At 34.7% G+C, this 18,281-nt stretch overlaps 1 protein-coding gene across 1 annotated transcript; it reads left to right on the top strand.

Annotated features, from left to right (window-relative positions):
* The first annotated feature begins 11,345 nt into the window (after positions 1–11,345).
* On the top strand, positions 11,346–15,678 carry LOC131610788 (cathecol O-methyltransferase 1-like). Its single transcript, XM_058882835.1, has 4 exons — positions 11,346–11,814; positions 12,964–13,274; positions 13,399–13,463; positions 15,227–15,678. The coding sequence occupies exons 1-4, from the start codon at positions 11,414–11,416 to the stop codon at positions 15,521–15,523; spliced, it is 1,074 nt and encodes a 357-aa protein (XP_058738818.1). The 5' UTR covers positions 11,346–11,413; the 3' UTR covers positions 15,524–15,678.
* The last annotated feature ends 2,603 nt before the right edge of the window (positions 15,679–18,281 follow it).

Raw genomic sequence — 18,281 nt, 5'->3', positions numbered from 1 at the left:
GGCTCCTGGAAAGGATACGAGATGTCTTAAAGAAGACTGTCTAAAAAGGTTCCTATAAAGGATAGAAAACTGATGTAAAGAAGATTAGGCTTTAGACAAAGCTCGGGAAGAATTGTCTTAGAGAATACTGACTAAAGAATCCTTGAAAAGGCAAGAAATGTCTTGGAAAAGATTGGATAAATGCGTTGAAGAAGATTATCTAAAAAGGTTGAGATATGTCTTAGACAAGATTACCTAGAAAGGCTCCTAGAGAGGATGATAGACGTCTTAGAGAAGACTACCTAGAAAGGTTCCTAGAAAGGATAAGCAATGTCTTAAACAAGACTGACCTAAAAAGCTCCTAGAAAGGATATGATACGTCTTAAACAAGACTACCTAGAAAGGCTCCTAGAAAGGATATGATACGTCTTAAACAAGACTACCTAGAAAGGCTCCTAGAAAGGATATGATACGTCTTGAACAAGACTACCTAGAAAGGCTCCTAGAAAGGATATGATACGTCTTAGAGAAGACTACCTAGAAAGGTTCCTAGAAAGGATAAGCAATGTCTTAAACAAGACTGACCTAGAAAGGCTCCTAGAAAAGATATGATACGTCTTAAACAAGACTACCTAGAAAGGCTCCTATAAAGGATATGATATGTCTTAAACAAGACTAACCTAAAAAGGTTCCTAGAAAGGATAATAAATGTCTTAGAAAAGACTACCTAGAAAAGGCTCCTAGAAAGGATATGAAAAGTCTTAGACAAGACTACCTAAAAAGGTTGATGAACGTCTTAGAAAAGACTACCTAGAAAGGTTGATAAACGTCTTAGAAAAGACTACCTAAAAAGGTTCCTAAAAAGGATGAGAATTTCTTTGATTATTTTTTAATTATCTTTTAAGAAAGACCCGGAATGAAGCATCAGAATTGTATTTGTGTCTTGAATGAGCGTTAAGATTGAATCGTTGATACGGTCGTCTTTTCACTGTACTTGGATGATAACGTTCTTTTGATTGTGAAATGACCTGAAAAGGAAAAATTAGTTTAATTCAATGTCATGATGCATGTATTGTGAAACGAGGTTCTCGAAATAAACGAGAATATTGTATGTTATGTATGTAATGTGAATGAGGTTCTCGAAATAAACGAGAATGTTGTATGTTATGTATGTATTTGTGAATGATGCATGAATGAATTATATAGTCGGAGCATATTGGTAACTTTGTATAGCAACTGCTGGTTGAGAAAATAAATCTCTGTATGCTGCTGGAGACGATGACAAGGGGACTGAGAATTCATGTCTTCCATTCAAAGATATCCAGCTGGGGATTTTTTGATTACCACTTGGGGATGAAAGTAGCTTGAGTGATCTGATCCTGAGGTATCCTTATCGGGGACAAGAGAGAAGAATAGTCTTTTGAATGTCTTCTTCTAATAGGTATAACGAGTTTGAATAAACCCTGTTGGAGAAGAAGATTATGTCGGAGAACCGACAGTATTGGAGATGTAAACTGTGTTGGGGAACCAAGTATCTGTTGGAAAGAGAATATTTGAAGATAACTTCTCGAGGATTACTCTGTGAAGATATTTTGTGAAGACAACTCTGTGGGGAAGATTCCCGGAGATTTCAATTTTTCATTGCCCCATGTCTTCAGGTACCATACGTGGTCCTTCATTTGTGGGAGTCTACCTGCCCCTGGGGTCGATAGTCTGATATACCTGACGCTTGAGATGATTGGAACCATAACTTCGAATGAGAGACTGATACTGACACCATCTGATATTAGTAGCTAAACAGCTCTTGCTGAGATTGGTGACCAATGCAACATGCCCCCAGTGATGGACTAGCGTTTATGGCTGTTCAACGCCTTCGAGAAATTCGATGAATCGTGACCATATTGCCCCTGGATATTTGAATGTTCACTCAACTGAGTATTTCGCATGCTTTTGTGCCCCTGAGGGTGATCAGAATTTAAGATATTATTGCTCGAACTCAACGTAGTTCTGAAGACAACTTGTCCCTTGAGAGGATTAAACTTTTCATCAGCAGCTCATGATGGAAGCTTTCCTGGTGTCAAATACTTGTTCATATGCAAAGAATGTTTAGTATGAGAAATATAATTCTAATGCATAGTTCATGTTTGTCTTGAAGTTTAAAGAAGAAACTTTTGAAAGGATGTCAAAACATCGATTTTTATGAAAGGTGGTGTGATACCAACTCAAGTGTTTTAGCAAAACTCCTAGGAGTCGATTTACCGTATTCTCGTTACAGTATGCTTTCGAATTAACCCTGCTTCAATTAGGACTTTTGAGGGTTGTAACGTGGCCAGGTTCACGGTTTTAGAAAAAAAAGATTTTTAGGCTCAAATTTTATTGGTGCCCACCCCCTTCGTGATGTTCTCCAACCTAAGTTCAGTTAACTCGATGCGAGCATTCATTCTTCAAAAGGAGTTTGAGACGATTGAGGAATTGATGAGGTGTTTGGACATGGCAGTCACTTTCCCTTTTATTCTTGGTGTCTGATTACACGATCTTGAATTTATAGTCACGCGACTTTTCCTTTTTGTTGAGGAACCTTTTTTGTTTCCCTAACTTTTGCCTTGACATAATTCTTTTGAATTTCATATTTGCAGTCCAGTGGGATGCCCTAATTTTTGCCTAAGTCATTTGTTTTCAAGTTATTGACTTAGCGGGCTTTCTTTTCTTCTTTGTTTTTTTATTCGTTCTCTTTTTTTTTGAACAAGTCGTATGATCCTGAGGCGTCTTTGATTTGTTGGAAAAATTGTGACTGCCTCATTTCTTGGTTGACGCAGGATAACCATTGTGGTATCGCCATATTTTGATCTCCTAATGTGAGGGATAATCATTGCGGTTTCGACTTTTCTCACAAATAGTACATGCAAGATTCGAACCCATGACCTCTTACTTGCAAGCTTTATCTCCTTACCAATTTTGCCATGTTATTTGTTTGAAATACAAAGGCAGTTGAAAGTGTATGAAACATAGGCGAATATTTTGCTATTTATTAAAATATGAATAATTTAAGATTAAACTATTATATTTTAAAATAGACTTTCAATTGAATATTTCTAAAATTCAAGATGTCAATATAAATGACCCCAAGATTTTTTATAAAAAATTCAATTTTGAATATTTGAAGAAGGTGGGCAAATTTTGGGGTATGACAGGGAGTGTATCCACCACCGCCGCATCTGAGAAAGAGAAGAATGAGGGGTTGGCCACCGTTCGTTTGAAGATGGAGAGAGTATGTTGTGTGAGGGTTTTCGTTTGAAGAAGGAGAGGCGAGTGATGAGAGGGAGAAGAGTGGAAACAGATTGAATGAGAGAGAACAAGAGAAAGAGGAAACGGAAATGATCGAGAGAGGACAAGAGAAATGTTTTATTTGTTTTAGTTTTTTTTTCTTTTTAATCTTAAAAAAAATATATATAAAACAAGAGAAAAGAGGGAAACGAAAAAGAAGAGGGGGAAAACATGGCGGGCACTAATTTTTTGGACTTGAGCCATAGTTTTTAGTCAAAATTATAAGGTCGCGGTTTTTTCTTTGCGGCTTAAAATATCCGCAGTTGTATAACCGTAGCAATTGAAGTAAAGGCCACAGTTTTATGTGAGAACATGAAAATGAATTTGAACCATTAGATTTTAAAATAAATGGTGGATATCATGTGACATTATTTTTTCTTTCTCTTGCATTATTAAAATAAATGATGGAGGAGAGAGAAAAAAAGAATGACACATAATGTTAGAGGTTCATAAACTATTGGAGAAGTTTTTTTAGGTGAAATCCTTAAAGAGTTTATACTGATTAATAATAATTCTTTATTAACTCAATATTTAATCTTTTAATAAGAGACATTTATAGAAATAACTTCACGTCAATGTTACAGAGCTAAAGACAAACCATGTTACAAACATCCAACTTGATTATATTATATCACAACTTCTAAGTGTCTACAGTTGACGGAATCCAAAAGCATGGTCCATCATCTATCGAACACAAAAAATGGAAATTAATCAAAAGCTAAATATAGTTATGGAAATAGCGAACTGTCATGGATTTGGCAAAGTAGGGTCATTGCATTGTCATACCATTATGCAAAATCACATGTTTGATGCATGCAGAGACACACACTTATAGACATATCACACTCATTGTAAAGTAACCTGAATCACTTATAATGTTTTGCAGTATGAAAACATTAGTGAACACTACAAAAACTCTATAACCTTTCTCCGCACTTGCGATCAATGTATTTGAGAAGCTCGACGTGAACTTGGTGGAATTTATCGTATATTGGACCGACGACGGTCTTAACGACTTCTTCAACAATGTTAACACTGATTTTGAGTGGACTAGACCGTTCTTTCGCGTACATATAGAGGATCGCAGATCGCATTGAGGCATGAATTGTAGCAAAATGCATGAATTGAAGATACTTAAGTTGTTTCTGATCTTAATTATTATTCTCTTCAGTCTTTTTTTTATTTAGGTTGAGATTCAGATTGAGCTCAGCGGCCATGTTCAATGAATTGATAGTTGATGATGATTTATGGTTTAGGTTTCAGGGCCAATTTTGGGAATGAGAAAATAGTGAGAAAATGGTTTCAAAGTAAAAGTGAAAAAGGGGTGAAGAAATGGACCTCTCTCTGAAATAGGGTTTAAAAGTGAAAAAGTAAAAGGACAAATGATTTAAAAAGACAATTTTTCAACTTTCATTATGAAGTTGAGTTGCAATTATGAGTAATGGTAAAAAAGAATGGTTAAAATTGATAGATGAGTTAAAAAGTTATATTAATGATAGAAATGAGTTAACTTACAAACACATTGGAAATTAGTAAATTGGCCATCATTGTTAATTAGAGCACTACCTGTCCAGAAGTAAGATATGCATATTTATGTAATCTCTATATTTCCTATCCTCCCTTCTAAGGTAAAATGAACCTAAATTTTTAATGATTCACGACAAAGTTCAACTTTAGTATATGAGTCATCACTTTTAACATGAACTTACGATAATTATTATACTAATTTAATTTCAAGATACTACATGAAAAACTCAAATTAGAACCAAATAATTAATATATTTAACACAAATGAATACTAATGAAGAAAGGTATTTACCAAAAGTAAGGGCTTTCAGCCTACTTTATCTATGAAGTTTGTTCCAACACCATTATTGGAATCTCTAAAGTTAAGAAACATAGATGAGTTAGTTAGGTAAAGAAGAAAACAATTTCCAACAACTATTGGTTAAGTTACAAGTAAGAACATGAAAGTTAACATACACTATTTAAGTTTTAATTTTTAAGACATGCTTTCAATGTGAGTTTGTGTTATAAGCAAATGGTGTTAGGCTTGGGATGAAAAGTTACATTTGCATAAGAACCTGCTAGATTAAATGTTATGATAATTTACAAACTTGATTTTCCTGTAGAGCCGAGAGGACCCATAGGATAGGAGGACTCACTGAGAGTTTTAATCTCACCCCAATCCTATTATTTTTCAAGTACTTTTTAGAAGCGAAGAATTCTAGAAAGTCCAAATTAAAGATTTGACGAGTATATGGCATGAAGACCTTATAAGATTTTATCATTTCATTGTGCATTTCTAGTAGACATATGTCTTGTATACACTATTAGTTTTAGACTCTTGTGAGGTATACGAGTTTTATTATGTCTTTTCCTGTTTTGGTATGTTTCTATGTACCACATTATAACGCCAATACATATTATTCTAGACTATATGTATGAGGTGTTGCAAAATGTAAGTGATGATGCATTATGATAACTCTCAAGTAGTATACCATGCTTATGTGCTATACGACATAACTCAATATTCTTATCATCAATAAAATCAGCAACACACTTCACTTCACTCTTCGATAACACAAACCAATAAGAAAAACACCTGTAGCAGAGTTAAAAAGATGAATAGTAAAACAAACATTTGACTTTATTGGAAATTAAGTATAATATATGATTCGATTAATGTACAAAAGGTATTTATGTCATATGCATTTCATCTTAAAACTTTGTGATAAAATTAAAGTCCAGTAAATATAAATAGATAAACTTGTACCCACTACATTGATGTGCCATCAAGTATATGTTACATAATCAAACATAAAAAATAATTAGTAACAAAATAAATATGCAAAATGTGTGCTTTTTGCTTTCCTTAATTTGAAGAGAAACTTAACTTTTGATTTCTTAATTATCAAATGTACATTATCATGTTTAACAATCATGTATCTTCTTTCATAGATATTGCAGCCATTGAAATACATTATAAAATAATTAAACAACCCTCTGTAAAATAATAAAACCATTATGTATCATGTTAGGATACTGACTAACCTCCAAAATATTTCTCTTATGACACCAATGCCTAGGTAATAAGGATTTGCATAATGGCCTTGAAAGAAGAGGATATCCATAAATTTGAAATCAATTGTGCTATATAAAAATTCTTACCTCAACAACATCAGGTCTTGAGCAAACTTGTTTCAGTTCAGCAGTTTTCATTCTTCGTTGAAGGTGAACACAAGATTAAACTTTTTTAGAATGGATTTCCAACAACAACGTCGAGATGCAGTTATTTTTACAATTAGTTATCAAATATTTTGTGTTACTTTCTTACAAGAATACTCATACGACCTACTGTCCCAACAACATAGTAGCAATAAAGATACATCAAAATAGTAGGAGTATAAATATGAGAAAGCTATACTGCAAATTTCTTCTTCCTTTTAAACCAATCAATATCTTAATCCATGCTAAAAATGAGAGACAATCATTTTCAATATTTTATCTCATAATTTCCTTCTCTTTATTTTTTTTTAAATATACAAATTTTATGAGATTTAGAACTCTGGTTTTAAATAATGAGTGCTTGTAAATAAGAGTGTATAAAAAGCTATTTCCTTTTGGAATTGGGTAAAAAAGAACACCAGAACCCCGCTCGGATTTGAGCGGATTCAAATGATAATAGCAGGGCTATAAAGAATGACCCAAAGAACTAATAGCAAAATTTGCTCTATGATTTAAACAACACAATCACAACCCAGTTGAAACCGATCACAACCCAGCTGAAACCAAATCATGCAACGTGACAATCCTAATCACAATATTTTCATCATCTATCACAGGCAAAAATTGGACTGTCATGGAGCAAGCATCACGTACAAATATTATTTAGTTGGCTAAAATTGAGTTTCAATTGAAGTGATTTATATTGTAAATCAATGATTCAAGTTTATCTAACACTAACCAAACACTTGATTTTATATTAAAATCATGTTTACTGCAAATTACAGAACAACGACGAGTTGTTCAAATTCTGTTGTGCTATAACAATGCTGAAACTATTGTTTAAGAACAAAAGTTTTAGAATAGGCAAAATCAATTCTAAAACTCAACAACACGCTATCTTCCATATAGCTCCAATGTCCTCAAACAAAACACGCAATCTAATATAAATTCTTATTGACTTCCTATGTTAGAGGTGCATAAACTATTAGAGAAGTTTTTTTAGGTGAAATCCTTAAAGAGTTTATACTGATTAATAATAATGCTTTATTAACTCAATATTTAATCTTTCAATAAGAGACATTTATAGAAATAACTTCACGTCAAGGTTACAGAGCTAAATACAAACCATGTTACAAACATCCAACTTGATGATATTATATCATAACTTCTAAGTGTCTACAGTTGACGGAAACCAAAAGCATGGTCCATCATCTATCGAACACAAAAAATGGAAATTAATCAAAAGCTAAATATAGTTATGCAAATAGCAAACTGTCATGGATTTGGCAAAGTAGGGTCATTGCATTGTCATACCATTATGCAAAATCATATGTTTAATGCATGCAGAGACACACACTTATAAACATATCACACTCATTGTAAAGTAACCTGAATCACTTATAATGTTTTGCAGTATGAAAGCATCAGTGAACACTACAAAAACTCTATAACCTTTCTCCGCACTTGCGATCAATGTATTTGAGAAGCTCGACGTGAACTTGGTGGAATTTATCGTATATTGGACCGACGACGGTCTTAACGACTTCTTCAACAATGTCAACACTGATTTTGAGTGGACTAGATCGTTCTTTCGCGTACATATAGAGGATCGCAGATTGCATTGAGGCATGAATTGTTGCAAAATGCACGAATTGAAGATACTTAAGTTGTTTCTGATCTTGATTATTATTTTCTTCAATATTTTTTTATTGAAGTTGAGATTCAGATTGAGCTCAGCGACCATGTTCAATGAATTGATAGTTGATGATGATTTATGGTTTAGGTTTCAGGGCCAATTTTGAGAATGAGAAAATAGTGAGAAATTAGTTTCAAAGTAAAAATGAAAAAAGGGCGAAGAAAATGATACCTCTCTCTGAAATAGTGTTTAAAAGTGAAAAAGGAAAATGACAAATGATTTAAAAAGACAATTTGCTTTCTTTCTCAAATGATAGTGGGGTTTTCAACTTTCATTATGAAGTTGAGTTGCAATTATGAGTAATGGTAAAAAAGAATGGTTAAAATTGAATAAATGGGTTAAAAAGTTATATTAATGATATAAATGGTATATAGTCCAAAATAACCCCAAATTTATAATAATTTAAACTAACTTTTTACATAATTTTTTTGGTAGCATGTTGATTTTATAGATAGATATTAGAATTAGATATCCAAAAGTAAACCACAATCAAAGTTTAAGAGAATTTTAACCAAATTAATTTTCAGTATTACAAAATCAAACATGCACAAATTTTTATTCATAGATTACTCTAGTCTATTTCTTTATCCACCTCCCTATCTTCTAGGTGACCCTTAGTGAAAACCCTTAAACGCCCCTATACTTCGGAAATGCATTTTCGAAGTGCAAAAAAATGCTGTTTTCGGAGATGCATCTCTGAAAACACCTTTTTTTTTCTCCAAATTTTTTCTTATTTCGGAAATGCATTTCCGAAAACACCATTTCGAAAGTGCATTTCCGAAATACTGCGCGTTTTGCAGATTAAGCAAAACAGCCCCTCCCCCCAAATCATTTACCCTAAACCATTTTCAAACTCAACCTCTCTGAGAGTTTCTACAAACCAACTTCCAAGGCTACATCAAAGGCTCCATCTACTTGTTCTACTACATTCAAAAGCATCTCAATCACCTTCAATTTGTAAGTTTCTAAAACTTTAGATCTATGATTGAAATGCATGTTAGGGTTATTAGAAATTAGAAAAATGATATAGGGGTAGGTTGTTAGTAGTCTTTAAGGTTGTTTAGAAGCCTAAAATTTGATTTTGAAGTGTGTTTTAGGGTCTGCCATGAAAGGTGCAGAAATGGTGTTCGCAGGGGTGTTTCAGAAGTTCATTTCCGAAAACACCTCCCTCAACAGTTTCAAAAATGAACTTCCGAAATGTGTCCAAAAGTGGTTTTTTTTAATTGTTTCGCATTTTTATGGATTTCAATTGTTTCAGGAATATTGCAGGCAACCCAGCACGTATCAGACAGGGGAGAGAGACACAGACAGCGTCAGCTAGACGCGAGCGTGCGGCGCAGCTTGCATCGACGCGGGGACGAGGTGGAGTACGAGCACCTGTACATACTGATGAGCCTGGTTCCTCGTCTGGATCGAGGAGTCGGCTGACTCGGGTATCTTCTTCCCGTCAGGAGGAGGTACGGGAGGAGGAGGAGGTGACATACCAGGAGGCGGATGAGGAGATACCTGATGTTGACCTTCCGCACGGGGAGGAGGAGGAGGAGGGCTACCCGGGGGGCCTAGTGACACATCCGTGCTGATTTCCTACCACGAGCACGTCGCTCGACGTGTCTGGGATGGAGAGGTATTTTTTATAATTTATCCGACTTTATTAATTAACCGTTATTTATTTAGCTTTTTATTCCACATTTTCTTAACGGTCTAATTAACAATGTTTTTTGTTTTTGTTTTTGTTGTAACAGGAAAGACCGACGTTAAAAATGGTGAACCACGCGCGGAAGATTTTTGGTCTCTTTAAACCAGAGGCCCAATGGTTTAATGATGCGGTGACTACTTCTGGACTTGGTGGGTTGTGCATGACCGGGTATACCACCATCAGCCACGACATGCAGGGGGCCTTTGTGGAACAGTAACATACAGAGACGTTCTCCAAAGGGGGAACATTTCAGTGAGACCATATCGTGGGTACCCCGACCGCACAGCTCACAATGACATTCGTTGGAGGTCATTCAGTGACTACACTGCTATTGTCGCCTTTGACCGCATCGCGTTATATTCTGACTGGTTGGCATGCGGGACCAACACCATGGTGAGGTATCTCCCTGAGCGGTGCATGCGGCAGTTTGGACATGTGCAGATGATACCGAGGTCACCGTTTGAGGCTGCTCTTGACACAGTTACCCGAGTGGAGCTCACTGCCATATTTGCAGACTGGGAGCGTCATGTGGTCCCGGAGGAGTATCATCGCATGCAGGTCACCCATGACTGACATTGTGTAGAGGGGTACGTCACATGGTTCTATCGGGTGTCACATCCTCTGATGACAGCCGACGCTCCCGGTGCTCCTAGGCCAGCATACGAGGAGATCCTTGAGAATCAGCAGGCCGATGATGACCATGCCATTGATCTCCTGCAGATATGCTAGCGGATAGAGCTGCTTGGGCGGGACGCGTTGGAGCGAGGTATCATTGATCAGGGCGGTCCAAAGGCAGTCGCCGTGGTGGAGAGGATAGTCGGTGATGCGGGCCGTGTAGCGGCATACAGGAGGCAGAGGAGGTCCTAGGGAGAGAGGGTTAGGCATACACAGTAGGGGTTCCGGATTATTTTTCTTGTATTCGGCTTGTATTTCACACACTATTACTATTTTATTCGGCTTGTATATATTATTTGGATTTTATTTATTATATTAGTATTTTCTGTTGATATGTCGTTTATTTTATTTGGCGTTTTTCGATTAATTGAAAATACGAGATTGTTGAGAAAAACATAAAAAAAAACAATTTCTGCATAATTCGGAAGTGCATTTTCGAAACCCCCAAAATATTAAAAAAGGTGTTTTCGAAAATGCATATCGAAAACACCCCATTTAATATTTTCGAAAGTGGACTTCTAAAATCTAAAAAAATTTAAAAAAATATCCGAAATAGGGACAAATTGACATTTTCGCTAGGGTCACCCCCATAGGGGGTCAATAAAAAAATTCCCTCTCTTTTCATTTTACTACTATAAGTTTATTAAAATTAAAAAGGTTAAGTCAAATATAAAAGACAATACAAGATTACAAGTAGATAAGGACAATAATGATTGATATTGTAATAAATAATAAATAATAATAATACAAGCTTTAGAAAATCCCAAAACCAAAAAGAAGTTGACGGCAGATCGATCGAAGCATAAGCGTCATCAATGGCGCAACAAGAGTTACAAGATGAAGAAAGTTTCTCTTACGCCGTTCAGCTCAGCAACTCCGTCGTTCTTTCCATGGCACTTCATTCCGCCACCGAACTCGGCGTTTTCCAAGTCTTACAAAACTCCGATTCTAATTCTCCACTCTCCGCCGCCGAGATTGCCTCTCGTCTCTCATGCACTAATCCAGAAGCTCCGAAAATGTTAGATCGAATTCTCGCTCTTCTTGCTTCTCACTCTGTGCTTAACTGCTCCGTTGTTCCTGATCAGCAAAACCTTGGATCGTTTGATAGACTCTATAGTATCACTCCTGTTGCAAAATTCTTTGCTCCTAATTCTGATGGTGTTTCGTTAGCTCCGTTGATTGCATTGCATCAGGATAAAATCTTCTTAGAAAGCTGGTCAGTCACTATCATTCATTCATTCATTGATTTTGAAGTGTTACCAACTGGATTCATATGATTGTGATTTGTTTCTCTATAAACTGGATCTGTTTTAGGTTTTGAAGTAGAATAATGAACATATATCTATAAACTGATTCTATTCCTTTTATCCCTAATTGTCTACATTTCTAGAGATTTTGTTCAAGAACACTGACTTAATTCCTTAATTACTGACCTGCTTTCTTAGTGAATTATTCAGTTTTCTGTTTTAATGACTTCGGAGTTCGGTAGAAGCAAATGTGTATTGTTAGTACAGAGGGATATAGTGAGAATTGTTTACACAATTCTAACTTGTTTGTTTAGTTTTTTTATTTTCTTTTTATGTTGATGGCATTAGAAATGATTAGAGAGAGTGTTGGTGTATTACCTATAGTAGAGATATAAGATCGTGGAAAATAGACTTATGTGGTTTGGGCATGTAGAGAGAAGATATGTAGATTCTGCAGTAAGGAAAGTAGATCTGATGGAGAGGAGTCAAACATCTAGAGGTAGAGGAAGACCTAGAAAAATTATAAGAGAAGTTATTGAAAAAGATCTCGAGATTAACAATTTGGATAGAAGGATGGTCATGGATAGAGTATTATGGCGAAAGTTGATCCATGTAACTGACCCCATTTAGTTGGATAAGGCTCGGTTGCTGTTGTTGTTTTTCATGTTGATGGGGTGGGGGAGTAGAATCTAAATTATGAAGGTATAGTCTAGTTAAATGGTAGTTATACCGCGGTTTAAAGGGAAGGCCGTGAGTATTACATAGGGATTTTTTTTGTCGGTGAAACTTGACATTATGTTTAGAGACATTACAATGTAAACATTTATGTAGTCATTTTTCATTCCTCAGAGTTCAATGCTTTCATTTCCCATCTAACTAATCATACATTCTTATATTAGCAAAAATTGAGTTCAAATTCATTGCGGAAAAATGAATTAGTTTTTTAAAGTTTGGTAATTTCTTATGAAATAAAGATGAGTTTAATACTTTAAGGGAAAACTACTCAATCATTGCAGCAACAAATGGTTTTGTAGATCAGTCTTTCAATAGAGACTTTTTCAATTCAGCAGTTTTTTTGTTTAGCAGGGCAAAATATATAACTGTTTATTAATTCGTAGGTCTCAGCTTAAAGATTCAATTCGGGAAGGGGGTATTCCATTCAACAGGGTTCATGGTACACATGCCTTCGAGTATCCCAGGGTGGACTCCAGATTCAATCAAGTTTTCAATACAGCGATGATCAATCACTCCACTTTGATAATGAAGAAGGTACTTGAATGCTACAAAGGATTTGAAGAGGTAAAAAGGCTTGTGGATGTTGGTGGTGGTCTTGGGATCAGCATTAATTTGATCACTTCAAAATACCCTCATATAAAGGGTATCAATTTCGACTTGCCTCATGTCATTGAACACGCCCCTTCCTATCCTGGTATGATCTTTTATAAGTTCTAATCCTGTTGAAAGATAAAAATAATCTAGTTTATATGTTATGCATATAATATATATCAATTGTGCATCACTAACCAAAAATAAAAACCACCTTATGTTGGCAGGTGTTGAACACGTTGGCGGAGATATGTTTGAAACTGTGCCTAAAGCAGATGCCATATTTATGAAGGTGAGTGGATGTTTGTGTTTGCTTTTAAGTGACCATTCTCTTTAAATTGCCTTTGAAAAATTAATGGCAAAGATGATTAAGGGATAGTGTTTACTTTGAATGAAAAATATTAAAAGTACTGAAAATTATTCTAAATTTAAATAAAGAGAAAACCTGTTTAATTTAACTCAGTCAAAATTATTTTCATTATCAACAATTATCACCATTATTATTAGTTGTTCAGCTTGTCTTTAGGTGGTTTATAACATCCATTGAATGGTTAACAGTATAATATTAGTGACAGAATTCTTGAAACTGAATGGCAGTTGGGACTCAGAGAATCAACATAGTGGTCATTGGTATAGATTTTCATAATGATTATGATAGGAACCAGAATTTACTGGTAACAAAGTGTATGATTAATAGCAAATGGTTGAGCTTAAAGCTCTTGCAATGGTGGAAATGCAGAAAAAAGAAAAGTAAACCAGAGTTATATGAACTCCTAATCAGATCCAGAGAAATCTCTCCTAACTGTTTTCTAACAGTATTTCTGAATGCATTTCCCACTCCCTTACATTCTCTTTTATAACAGGAAATCCTTTAAAATCAGGGAATATTCTAACTGAATCTCATTCTCACAGCTTCTGGAAGCTGTGCTGATGTGGATTGAGCCCAATGATTGGGTCATCACACGTATGAAAACTAAGTATCCTATCAGGTTATTAGTCTGAGTGTTCTATCCTAGATAAAGTTTACTGAAAAAATGACCTGGAAGATCTAAAGACTAGGTTCTCTCTAAGATTTACTTAAGCTAATACTTTAGGTGAATGTTAAGAGCATATAACGTCAGTTTTCAAGAAAGTTTGGATACAAATTCGTCCATATAAAATCTGTACCTTTGCAAGGCCAGTTCAGAGAATATAGCTGTTTGCGCAAGTTGCCATCCTCTCCAATGCCAACTTTGGAGGTGACACATGGCTGAAAATGGCCTGTGCCATCTCTTTGTTTAACACGTAAAAAAGGGTTTACTTAAAGCTTCAAATTCTGGCAGTGTTTTGTTCCATATCATCTATGCCAAGACTTTTTCTTTGCTATGTTGAAAGTCGGCTCAATTCAAACTGTTGAATCATGGAATAGTTTCATATAATTAAAACGATTGGAGTTTGATGTTTAGGATTGCAGCATCCACTATTGGGAATTATAGTCACTAACATGTATTTTTAGAAGGTTACTCTATCTACTGGGATCATGATTAATGATATACAAACAAAAATAGGTATATGCTCAAAGGGTCTTCTTTGTTTCCACTACCCTTGGTGCAGGACATTGATGGATTTTTCTCTTAACGTCCAAGACAAAGTAGCAGCTTATTGAAGAGTTGTAAGAAACCATCAGGGGTCCTTTAGTCCAAATTTTTTGGGTGTAATCTTGGGTTCTTGGCTTCTTGCACAATCATGTAGAGAAAGTTGTGGGGGCATAAGACATAAGAGGTAGGATTGTAGATGCAATATATAAAAGAGATAAAAGACTAGTGAAATTTTTCCGTACACATAATAGAAATGAAAAATAAAAGCATAAAGCAAATATGCTTAGTGTTTCCATAATTCCAGAAGAAATGCCATCAGCAGATGAGGACTGTTGTTTCGGGCTTATTATATCCCAGAATTGTGAATTGCTTTGTAATATAAAATAGTGCATTTTGGATGAGTTTTATGCATTGTTAGGGGCATAATTTTGGAGACAGTTGTGTTATGTATATAAATAAATGCTAAAATTTTGTGCAGTGGATACTTCATGACTGGAGTGATGAGCGGTGCTTGAAGCTTTTGAAGAATTGCTATGATGCTATTCCTGATGATGGAAAGGTGATTGTTTTGGAGACAGTTATGTCTATTATACCAGAAAATAATGCTGCTTGGAAGTTTGCAGCTCAATCGGATGTTCTGATGATGACTCAAAATCCTGGTGGGAAAGAGCGAACTGAGCAAGAATTCATGGATTTAGCAAATGGAGCTGGATTTCGTGGCATTAGATATGAATGTTATGTTAATACTTTTTGGGTTATGGAGTTCTTTAAGTAGATATCAATTGCCACTGCATTTTGCTTGTTGCGATTTTTGTTTATGTTCATTACACATTTGTTGCGAGATTGATAAAACAATTGAAGTGTGTATTAGAATTGATTGTGTGAATGCTAGCCAATTGGCGTCAAAGACAATTTTGAATTATTGGGTCACACTGCTAAGTGAATATCTGCTTGCTAAACGAACTTTGTTTGACCATAACTAGTTTTACACTACTATTCAAATTTGACCTAGTTTTGCAAGATGATACATGAAAGTCAACCAACTCTCAAGGCTTTCACATAACAAACATTGCATGGACTATGAATAGTCCAAGCATCATAAAATGGTCTGGATGCAATAACGGCTTAAAAGCAAGTTCATTTCTTGCAAACATGGATTAACAATATGAATAAACATGGATTAACAACGTGAATGTGCATATCTAGAAATGACATGGTTATTTTTGGGAAACCAAGTTCATTGAATGATGAATTTGAACTTTTTGTAGTGGAGTTCTGTAAGTTTTAACCACGTGGTTATAATTGAATTGGAAAAACATGGTTATGATTATAGATGTAAATGGATATCCATGAGGACGGGTAGTATGATATCTGTGTCCGCCCCGTTGGATAAATATGATATTCATATCCGTCCATATTCGTGTGAATATCCGCTAAACGGGTAATCCGCGGGTTTTAAGATATCTGTGGATATTTACAGATATCCATGGATAATATTATTTTCCTAAAATTATATTTTGAAACAAATATTTTCAGTTTCTTTTAAAGACACAAGACGTTATTATCACATAACATTCATACAAATCTCTCTTATTTTAACAACAAAATTCTATCAAATTAATTTTCTTCATTTTCACCAAAGCATAATATCCCATACATTTCACTTTTAACATAAAAAAACAATGATATTGTGATTGTGAGTTATGGTGGAAGAGCGGACGACAGAGGAGTAGAAATGATGACACTGTTTGGAAGGAAAAAGAGTGATACTGATTGTTTGGACGGTGAAATTGTTGAAGTGAGGTACGGAGTATAGAAGAAGCTTAAAAATGAAATAGTCAATAAAACTTGTATAGAATATAAATGTTTTCTTCAAACAAATAGATATATGAGGAGACTAGTTTTTTAGAAGATGAAAAGATAGTGTATAATAAACTAATAATATTTAAGTGATTTTATAATTTATTAGCGGATATGAATATCCGCGGCCAAAGTAACACTAAACTCATATCCATTAATAAACGGGTATTTAAATATTCATTTATTTTATCCGTGGATATCTATTAAACTATCCGCCCCGTATTCGTGACAGATTTTATCCACGAGTATCCGCGGGTATGAATATTTTTGCCATATAAATGGTTTGTTTATGGAAGTATTGTTTTGTTCTTCGACACACTCTTTCTATGTATGTTGTGTGGTCGACCTAACGTCTTCTTCCAAGTTTTCACGGCACTACCGAGTATGACTTATTTTTCATTTATTTTTTAAAGTTCACAAGTTTATTTTGCACTACTTGTAAACATTGTCACACTTTATATTTTTAATAAATAATAAACACATAATTTTTCAAATATTTGCATTGCAACATTTTTCAATCCAACTTCATTAGAATTTGCATGCGTTTTGTTTTGATGCTGAGATAATAAGGTTTTTGAGATTTAACTCTGATTTAAATTATTCACATTGTTTGAAAAAAAATGTAGGTAGACCAGTGAAATGATTTGTATGTTTAATATCTTCAAGTTTTGAATGAATATATGATGTCTCAATTTTGATCTAGTATAGAAGCTCATCCCATGACCTATTAAAGGTATTACAACCGATGGTTCGAGTAAAAGACCAACTCTTTATATCAAAAGCCTTCTTGACAAGGTGGTAGTTAGGCAGCGTGTTCCGTTGGGGTGTCTGTGATGTGGAAAAGTGTTAACAACGATACAAGTGTGGATGAAAGAACTTTCGTATAAGGGGGAACATGTTAGATAGGGGTGTTCAAAACCAAACCAACCCAATAAAAAACCGCAAATCGAAACAAACCGAAACCGCAACAAATCGCATTTGGTTTGGATTAGTTTGGGTCATCTTTTAACAAAACCGCACGGTTCGGTTCGGTTTGCGGTTTGTATTTTTGTAAACCGAATCAAACCGCATTATGTTACAACCTAACTTTTACTTAACTCACATTCAACCCAAACTTAAATCTATTATACCTTAGTCTTATGATTACGAATAATTTTCTCATCCTTACACATATGATTTCAATCCTGATCTTCTCGAATCTCTAATTGCATTACCACGCCTTCTTTGCCACATACATATTTCCTCTTCTTCTATAATCTCTACTCTCTTATATTATTTCTTTTTCACCTTCTCATTTCTATTCAAATGTTCTCTATTTCAGTCTCGTTTTCATCGCACATCTTCTTCTCTAATCTCTCAACTCTTTTGTTTTTTGTTTTTCACTTTCATTAATCTTCTATTTTTTTTGTTTCATTATAATATTTTTATTTTGTTTTATGTTATTATGTCATGTTTATTCCACTTTTGTCTAATTTAATTTTTACATATTAAATGGAAAGTTGTTGTCAAAATATGACGACTTTTGTTGTTAGTTGATAGTGTATGAATGTCTAAATACAAAGTTATGTTGTCATCTATATGTGTATGTATGACTCAATAAAATATTTGTAAAAAACCGAACCGAACCAAACCGCATTAGTTTGGTTTGGTTTGGTTCGAATTTTTTTAAATGC

The sequence above is a fragment of the Vicia villosa genome, linkage group LG6 (genome assembly GCF_029867415.1).
Source record: "Vicia villosa cultivar HV-30 ecotype Madison, WI linkage group LG6, Vvil1.0, whole genome shotgun sequence".
In the NCBI taxonomy this organism is placed as follows: Eukaryota; Viridiplantae; Streptophyta; class Magnoliopsida; order Fabales; family Fabaceae; genus Vicia; species Vicia villosa.
This window is presented reverse-complemented; position numbering and strand designations above follow the sequence as displayed.